Raw genomic sequence first — 10,114 nt, 5'->3', positions numbered from 1 at the left:
GTCCTGGGCGGCTTATACACTTGGGAACATCTGGCTTTTGCAGTGACGATAGCCTCGTTAGTCACACCACTCTCGTCCTCTTGTAATCTTATTACCGCCTCGTGTAAGATGGCTCGTTCAGGCGCCATTGCTTTCTAATTTCTACTCGAACGTTCCTTTGCTTTGCTATACCAACGCACCAGACTTACAAATTTCTTGTTTGGACCCTGACGTCGCGGTCTACGTGTTGCGTCTGGTGCTCCTCTTTGTTTTCCTAAAGAAAGAATATGCTAAATTCATCTCTTATTTTCTTGGAAGCACAAGATCAAGCGTCATTTCTCACCATATTAGGTTTTCATTATCAAATAAGAACCATACACAAGAATTTCACTTTTCTAATTATCACACTGTATCATAAGTGGCAAGGCATTTATATAACGCCTTAGTAATTAATAAACTTTCCTACTGAAATTTACTCGCGTCTCACAAGTTCGCTACAAAAATGAAAAATATTTCGACTTTTTAATAGAACTAATTCGATGGTCAAGAACTGTATACCTACAGATATCGAATGGTTCTTGTTAATATATGAAACTTACTAAGCTCCGAAATTTAGACACAGAACAATACCATTTCATTGAAAGAATCCCTGAATAACGAAATCGTCGTATAATATCGATTGTCGGTGTTCTATCAATTTTTCTTTTCGTACGGGCATTCCATCACTGTCCGCGCGATATAGAATATCAGCGGACAATCGTTAGGACGCTAATAAACGGTGGTTTCGCATAATTCCGTTGAAAGAACGAGCTAGAAGAATGGAAAGAAATATGACAAGGAGGCCTGGTCAATGTATTCAGCTTCGGGCGATTCGTGACGATTAATTATCACCGCCTAACTGTCACGACCGATGTGAAATCATTAATTTCTTCTGGAAATTTTAACGCGCACACGGCCCTGGCTTCATTCCCGCCGCTACGACGGACGCATACGCGCGACGGGGAAGCGCGAGATTCCAGGGTGGATATTAGGTTGAGGTAATTACAGCCATTAGTTCGCGCATACATCAATTATCGATGACACGATGACACGAGTCTGCCGCTCGGAGGCATCCCTCACGATGGCAATGCTTGCGCGCTCTCTAGGTATTCATCATCCGCGCAGAATCGTTACCCGCTGTGTATCCACGTGCCTCGTATTCTCCGTTGACTAATAATTCCTAGGCTAGCAAAGGAACGACAACGACATTGAATGCAAATGTGGAATATTTTGGCAAAAGAAGGTTATATCTCGTAAAATTAGTTGTTAACATTTTGCATGCCGAAATTTGAACGAGCTGCTGCAATAAGGAGGCAGCTCCACTTTTCCATAATGTTTGTAGATCAATAAATACCAATTTAAAATCGATCAGAATCAAGTCATTTTTTCAAACGTGTTACAGCCTATTAATCAACTAATATTTGTACTAATAAATTTTTGCATTTTTTAATGTGAAACCTATAATTTTTCTTCTGCTGCGGTGCATATAATTTAAATATCGGAGATGGCTTCTTATTACTGCAAATGCTTCAACTTTTGTAATACGACCGACTTTTATGATGACCATGCATATTCTTTAGCACACTTTTGCAATGTAAGGTTTCAAAAGCAAGGCCTTTGTACCGAAATAAAAATATTTTGCTTCTTTGCTTCTATGATCTTTATCGGTGAAAATAATACAAGAAACAATCTTCGTATTACCGATATCGCTATAGCGGCGCTGGAGCACAAAGGGTTCTATCTTTATATTCTAATCTGATCATTCGGACCGTTCACGAGCTCGAAGAAGAAGAAAAAAATAAGCAAGGCTTGTTCTCAAACCGGAAGATTACTCGAATCTGATGAAAAGCTCATTAGCCCAACTAGGAATTAGAAACGCGTAACTAAAACGCATTTAATGATGGTTAGGCCCCATTTCTTTATCGAGTCATTAAGAGCCAATTTCGGCGGCTCCTATTAATCATGTCAGTTCAGAGCGACTGGCCACGATGATATCTGTGATCACGGTTATTGAGTCGGCTCGCGTCGCGTTTAGAAATACCTACGTTACTTGACTCTGCATCGTAATTATTTCCAGCTTCTGTAATTTCGTGATTTTTATCGATCATTTGCCACTTTAATATTTAACAATTAATAAACGTAATAAGAGTAGTGATCTCGCGTTCTTCTATTTATCTTTGGAGCACGAACGTTATTTTTATAACTTAAGAAACTTTGCATACCTTATACGCATATAATGCATTGATCATCGATTATTAATTAAGCACATCAAACTATTAATCAAAAATGAGACGTGCGATATCGTATTTATCATAAAAATAAGAATCTGGAAAATGTAAATTTTACAAGCGCCTGTGTTATGCATCGATAGCGTATTGAATCGTAGCGTGTAGAATAATGTTTGTATCTTAAAAAGAAGTCAGTATTCCAACGTCTGCTTAAGTTCTCGCGGTGTATGTTCATTAATGATCCTCATTTTATTTTGTTCTTATTTCTGATGCACGAAGGATAATGCAAGCTGCGTGTCCGAGCGTCAGACTTGAAACGGCCGACACAGCATCAAACCGGTTCACTGATATTAAACTATTTTCCCATATGACCAACGGCGGAAAAAATGATCGTTTCACGTTAAGTCGTGCCGATGTAATTGCCATACGACCAGTTTTCCTGTATTTATACCCACGGAGCCGCGACGTGGAATTTTACTTTAAGCTTCTCTAAACCGGTTCGATTTCCTGACATTTAATGGTTTCGTTGGTCGATTGAACGACAACAACCACTCTACGACTAATTTCAACGTCTATGTCGGAGCAGTGGGAACGACATTTATCATGTTGTCCATGGTCGCTCGACTCTACGAAATAAAACGTATATTGCGTATTAAGGTATAATCTCGTTTGCAGACTTTTATTCTTACGCTATAGCGCGACTATATTCTTGCATCGATGGCAATTTGTATTTCTTCGAACAAAAAACAAAGCTCCATGATCGACCTAGATCTTAAATAAGGAACCCGAAGAAAAAGTACGAGTAACAAAGTATTTAAATTCTAATGCTTCTAAATATTGAAACACATTACTATATCGAGAACGTTCATACAATTTCATACTTTTATAGACATATAACTAAGGAAATAGGATCCGAATAAGGAAATGGGATAGCAATTTATTTTGACTACTGAACATTATAAAAATCCTTTACTTTGAATATTTCACATGTCTTAGAATATTATGTGGATTCTATAGGTTTTTGAACCTCGGAAGTTCTCATAAACACATAGACATTCGCAGTCTATACGTTACTATACTACTAAAAAAAATTCTCTAGATAGATCGTTTCTCAAATTTAACTCACACGTTTCACCGAAACACCTGATAATTCGTGACGAAACGATGCCTGATCGTTCGAAAGAATTTCGTCGATAATTGGAAAACAAAAGATCGAACTCTGGCTACGTGTACAACGACTCATTCGATACAGAACTGCCCTCTTGGGTGAATAAACCCATATATATATATAAAGCATGGACATCCAGTCGGGCGAGCCATGCGATAAGATATAGGGAGACGGCGTACAAAGTCCCTTGGGACCAGTTGAGGTCTTAATTACTACCCTCTCATGCTGGAATGCTGCGTTATCATGCGGTTACTTCTGCTCGCTCGTGTATATGTCCACGGGTCTGACATTGAATTACACTTTCCTTTTTGGTTGGACCTTTCCAGCGGTCATCACCGTTGGATAAAGTGTTAATTACACGTGACACTCGAAGATTCTGAAAGACAAATAGGAATTAGGTACTTCCAAGTTTCGAACAGGTGAATAGAAACTCTGAAATAGAGCTATAGCATAAAATAAGAAAAAAAAAAAACATATTGATGTACTTGCGAGTTGTGAAAGTTTTACCTTCTAGATTAAAGATAAAATTCATATTTAGAATTTAAATAATTTTACAGGAGATGATCTGATAAAAAGTCGTAAATTTAAGAGGAAAATTACAAAAGCGATGTAATTTGTAACGAAACGATCGCTTTGAAGACTAATAGATAATTTTTCGCAATTTAACGTTCATTGATCGAACAATTAAAATTGTTCGTGAAACGGTATTTACACGACAAAGTAATTAATAAACTGTATATAGAGATAGGTGCAGCTTTGATCACAAGTACGATGCTTGTCACTGGCCAGCTTTAATAGACCACAGAGGAGCTATCTTGATATAATATCGTGTCTATACATACTAGAACACATTTTAAGTATTTCTCTTATACAAACTTCATTTAACGCACAAAGTTCGCGTTAAAATCTATAAAGTGGAAAGGAGTATCTTTTTTTAAATAACCAAGGAGGCTAGGATCGATAAAACTTCACCGATAACTGTAGAAATGGCTTTCTTTCTATTCATCGTAACCGATATCAACGACAACGTCGGCTATATCTGCTTGAACAAACGTAAATCCAGACGAGGAAGGATCGGAGAAAATCTATATCGTTCCAGTTCTCTGGTCTCCGTGCTCTGCACAATGCTGATAAATGCGCACTCAACAGAAGCGTGCACGATCAGGTCCAACGTCGGTAATAGACAGTTTACATTCAGCAATTCTGGTGAACAGCGAAACGTTTAGTAGCAGTAACCGATCGTTACACCTACCATCCATTTCCCGATATTCAGACCTCTCATGAGTTAGTGAATCCTCGATCGGCTAACATGGAGGTACGAAAATTTACAGGCTAACGATCAAAGCCGCGCAAGAAACGGTAACATCGTGGAGCCGGATATCCGATTGTTTGTACGGTCACACATTCCACTCGACTACACGGAATAACCCTTCTGTAAATGACTGGCGTAAACTGTCGTAAGGAAAGGTAACAAAAAATGATCGCATGTATCCTCACGAAGCATGGATAAGTTACATCGACTATATCGCAACGAAAGATGGTTATTAAAACGATCGTAGCATATTCTAAGACGAAGTTCTGCAAGAACTCAGGTTGAATTGTCTACCTCGCGCCGGGAACGAAGTAAATCGGTTAAAACTTCGTCTTTCCCCCGCCTTGCTTAATTATGTTCCAGCTAGGCATGCATTATGTATTTCACTTTGTTGAAGACTTCGACCGCCTCTGGAAGTTTGTCTTCCGTTGGAACTTTCCTATGGAGTTTCCAATTGTAATGTACCACTTAAAATGAATTATCGATAACTTTCCCGAAAATCTCTTTGAAAGAAATGACAGTACCGGTGCGGCGATAGAAACGATCCAACTTTTCTTCACGAGTCGTACGAGCAAAGAGAAAAGTTAACCGAAGAAAAATCGGAACTACGATACGAACACTTTGATATTTCGGTACGAATGATATCGGCCAACCGAACAACCAACCATCCTCTATTTTTACATCGGCCACGGGTGCACTTTGTGAATCGATCATCGATTCGTCGATCGGTATTCGGGCGTAACCAGGTGGAAGTCTTCAGGGAATTCTGAGTAACGGAGGATGTCGAAGAAAGCTTCTCGAAGATCAGGACATATATATACGTGTGTGTACACGTTGGCATCACGCATCAAGCCATGCACACGTTCGATGTCTGGTATCCGAAGTTCTTCGAATTTTTAGCGGTTCACCGCTAACTAATGACGAACCAAGAGACATCAATGGAGCAGATGTAAGGAAGGGCCGTTTGGGTTTCAGGTGAAAAGCCTGGTTGCACGTGCATAGAACGGATCCCGGGTCGTTTTAGATGCAGCCAAGCGCAATTAAGCCACTTTGAAATGAGATAGGTTCGTTATTTTGATAGCCTTCTCGATGCTCGTCGATGCATCTATGATCGAGTCTGCTTTAGACATCGCGAAAACGGATTAAGCTACGCTGCACCGAACTTCCACGAAGTCGTGAAAAGTTTGCAGACTCCTTACGAGCGTTCCAAACGCTCGTTTTACGCTTGTAATTTGCTCGATGCTTGTAGTTGCTGAAGCGATGAAAAAAGAAAAACCGTCTGACAAACTGACGATAACGAAGTTAGAAGTTAAACGATTATTCACGTTTTAAAGATATAAGATATTATTTGAGTAATTCGCGTTTGATATTATTCAAATTTAAATTTTTTTAATTTTTAATTATAAAAGTAACTAAAGAAGAAACCTTCAAATAATCTTGAGAATATTTAGATGCGTAAATTCGTGACAAAACACCGAACGTGCACAAAGGCACAAACATTTTGGAACAAGCATAATATACGTCAGATAAAGGACGATGGTTTGCGGAAACAGAACTAAGGGCCAAACACGTCGGCATACGCGTACCAGTCTCGGTTCTCTTAGACATCATCTCGAGCATGTAATGCATCTATAGCCCTATGAAACCCAACCCTCTGCCCTAAATACATATCGCTCTTTGTTACCTATAAACACACCTGCTGTTCATGGACCTATACACAATTTGAAAAAGTTCTTTAGCCGTTGCTTCGTTCAATCGAGCCATTCTAAATATTTTGATTGACCAGCTCTTACAAATTTTTTTTCCATCTGATAGACAAGCTTCACACCTTTGGTTTACGTTAATCAAATTTGTTTTCTTAAACAAAACAATTTAAACATCCAAAAAGTTGCAAGTGATACAGTGTAAAAATTTAATTTTTGCAGTTTCGAACTTCAATTTTTAAATTATATATATTATCATAATTAAATTTAACGAAAATTTTCGAACATAATGTTGAAATTTAATTAGATTCTTGACGAGGTACGTATGAGATGACAAGTTGTTTTGAAACTGTGCTGTGTGTGTAGAGACGAACGCGCTGGTTTGCATAAATAGAATTAATTACGAACACAGAACTTAGTTTTGCGGGATCGTCGTCACCTACCACTTCTCCTAATCGTTATTCCGGCTACATCACCAACATCTGCGCTTGTTATGTACGTATATCCAACATAGTTTCCACATAAATACGTTTTAAAATAAATACAAAAAATTCAGCTCATCGTAGAAGTAGGATATATACGTTTAGTGAATTCTTCGTTCCTATTCATTAGGCTGAATTCACATTAGTACCCGTATTTCTGCTTGCGAAATAATTCTATTAAATTATATAGAATTTGCATATTGTATTAAACAAACATTGCATGTTTATAAAAGTACGTGTATTTAAATATTGGAAATATTAAAGCACTGGAATCACATAATATGAACATTGTTACAGCATATTGTAAAAATATTAAATATCGTTTTCCTTATACAATATGATATAATCACAATCCAACTATAAACAAAATAAATATAAACAATACTAAAACAATACTTCGTAGGTCACAAGCTGTCAAATACGGTTATAAAATTTACATTTTGGATTCGTTAATTATTAATTTAAGTATTAACAATAAGTAACATTAAGTTTTATGTAATGAAATATTTACTTGATTGAGTACATTAGAAATTAACAGTTTATATATATTACGAAACAAGTTATCAATAAATTATTAACCATCCCCTCTACCATCCTTATTTTCTCCTATTATTGCATCCAATTTTTCTTCATTATGATTATTCGACAATTTACTGTTCTGTATCGTATCACCGCGACATAAATCATCGAAATTTTCCCGAATATCACTATCTGTCACAATAGTTTCTTCTGCGCAATAATCTTTTAAAGCTGGTAAGGCGTTCGATTGCTTGACTTTCGGAACACCTTCTATTTGCGGTACGTCGGTACCATGAGTTACCTAAAAAAAAGTTTCGAGTTTTTAAACAACTACATACAAAAGATTTACAATTAAATCTGGGATAAATTTAGTTAAAAACAAAAACATTCCAAATAAAAGAAAGGAAATTATATATTACCTTAAGAATTATTTGTACAGGTTCTCGGTTTTCTAGACTGTGTAATGAATTACCTTTTCCATTTTTCCTCTCATGGCTAATTCCAAATCTTAATAATGGTCCTAAGCCTAAATTAAATGATGCTCCAGACAGAAAGAATGGTATCATTATTATAACAAAACCTATACATATGTACAGCATGCATTTTATTATCCATCCATATGTCCAAGGCAGATTATCTAAAAGATTAAATAAAATTATTAAATCAACTGAATTATTAGGACGTAACTATGAATAAAACTTATCAATTACCTGTAGCATTATTTATAAAGCCAGATATAACAGTTCCTATATGCGTAACTGGATGAAGAACAACGGTAGTAATAAAATGTGATAATGCAAATGCAGGTGTAATTTTTAGTTTTGGATTAGACATTACTGTTTCATAATATTGCTCACAATCATCCTTAGCTACAACGATAGAAAGATGACAGTAACCTTCCAGAGCATTTTTCAATGTACCAAAATAATATATACTTACAAAAGAATGAAATAAACTTGTGCCACAAATTCATCTTATCGGGTTGACATGAAATTGGTATGTCTGAAAATTTCATTTGTGCAGCAACAGACTTAATTTCGGCTTCCTTAAAAGAACAAATATATTTAAGAAATAATATTCTTTTAAAACTAAAATAAAATTGTAAGTTAATGTTATTTACCTTTATAAGCTGCCACCAAGTCATAAAAAAGCTCAATATGAATATAATTTGTATAATACACAAAATAGGAAATCTTTGGCCACATCTTATCATTTTAAATGTCAAACAAGCCATTATCATTGCAAATAAGATTATAGCTCCATCTGGCTAAAATATTAAATCAATAAAATTCTTTTCGTATAAATATATAAACCAGAAATATAATTAAACAAAACCAATATTCTTACATATTCTTGTACTGTTTTAAGTATTGTGCCAAAACCTTTGTGCAATACATCAAATATACGTATAGCTTCAAACATATAATTATATCGAGGTTCCTGTATTATATTACTCAGAATTTCATCAATTTCTCTTAAAGATGTTTTATGAATTTGAAAATTTCTAAGTATTTCCATTTGAGAATGGGATACCTCAATCTCTAATATTCCTGTTATTGATACTTCATTCTCATTCTGTTTCCAAAAAGCAAAATACGTTCTTCTTGAACATGTTTGAGAAATTACACCATAAATAATATTAGCCTTTTACCTCTATGCGAATATTTGATAATAACAGATTAATAAGACGCTTATAAAAGATTGCTTCGTGGCTACTATAATTATTTTCATGTTTAAGAGGTTCCAATTCGTTTTCAGCTTTGATGCTTTCTTGTACCATATCTTTTCTACTGAAAAAGTTAATACTTATAGCATTTACAACATCTGAATATACATTTTATACATACATGTCCATGTTTATTTCTTTATCCATTGTTTTACTGTGCTTATCATAAAAAAATGAATATGGATCTATTAGTTCTTCTGAGTTCCTGTAAAATTATGTATTGTTTAATTTATACATATAATAATATAAATTTCTCCTAATTTTAGATGTAAAAAGAACTTATTAATAGTCTTACTCTATATTTTCAAAGTAGTTTTCATCTTCACAATGTACAATTAAGATGATTGCAAGGATATGAATCAATAAGAAAATAAATTCGTTTGGAGGCTTCATTCTAAAGAAAAATAGAAATGCTAAACACAATATTTTCACCAGTTCGTATTGTGTATCAGTTCATTGAAAACGTAGTTCTAAAAATATTGGTGCGTCAATTGTCTCGTAACCTATCTTTTACCTTTTATCGAATGTACTCTGCATACATACATGTATATCAAAGATTCATATTTTAATGAAGTATGATTAATATATTAAATTTATATTTACAACAAGTGGTTGAATTTAAATCACAAAATTCGGTAAATCACACACATGGAGCAGTGATACCATACTAGGGTAACATAAAAACACCACCACATATGAAAACGTATAAAAATATGATGAACTTTAATTTATCAAACATAAAATTATTGCCTTTTTTGTTTGTCATTTAATGTCTTTGACGCGTAAAATCCAAAAACACGAGTCTTAATTTTAAGAATCTAACGGTTTAAAAGTTATTCGTATATAAAATTTTTAACGTATTTTACGCATTACTCTGACACCATGGTGGCTCCAATCCATGATTCGTTCAATGAGTAGAATCGCTGGCTGTACACAAATATACATGAGTATCGGCCAT

The 10,114-nt window shown here is 35.2% G+C and overlaps 1 protein-coding gene across 4 annotated transcripts; it reads right to left on the bottom strand.

The window, feature by feature from the left end:
- Window positions 1–7,119: 7,119 nt before the first annotated feature.
- Window positions 7,120–10,077, bottom strand: LOC138184675 (chloride channel CLIC-like protein 1). 4 transcript variants are annotated; one of them, XM_069122841.1, is made up of 10 exons: window positions 9,671–10,075; window positions 9,452–9,550; window positions 9,278–9,361; window positions 9,082–9,220; window positions 8,778–9,005; window positions 8,551–8,697; window positions 8,370–8,475; window positions 8,141–8,299; window positions 7,850–8,067; window positions 7,120–7,731 (listed from the first exon to the last, which is right to left on the bottom strand). In XM_069122841.1, exons 1-10 carry the CDS (start codon window positions 9,691–9,693, stop codon window positions 7,486–7,488), a joined length of 1,449 nt encoding a protein of 482 aa, XP_068978942.1. In that variant the 5' UTR covers window positions 9,694–10,075; the 3' UTR covers window positions 7,120–7,485. The 4 variants fall into 4 exon arrangements, with proteins under 4 accessions (XP_068978942.1, XP_068978943.1, XP_068978944.1 ...); XM_069122842.1 differs by having other exon boundaries at window positions 9,082–9,217; XM_069122843.1 differs by having other exon boundaries at window positions 9,907–10,075.
- Window positions 10,078–10,114: the final 37 nt, after the last annotated feature.

The sequence above is a fragment of the Bombus flavifrons genome, chromosome 11 (genome assembly GCF_040668555.2).
Source record: "Bombus flavifrons isolate JBK064 chromosome 11, iyBomFlav1_principal, whole genome shotgun sequence".
NCBI classification, from domain to species: domain Eukaryota; kingdom Metazoa; phylum Arthropoda; class Insecta; order Hymenoptera; family Apidae; genus Bombus; species Bombus flavifrons.
The sequence above is the reverse complement of the archived record's forward strand: the minus strand, read 5'-3'. Positions and strand labels throughout refer to the sequence as shown.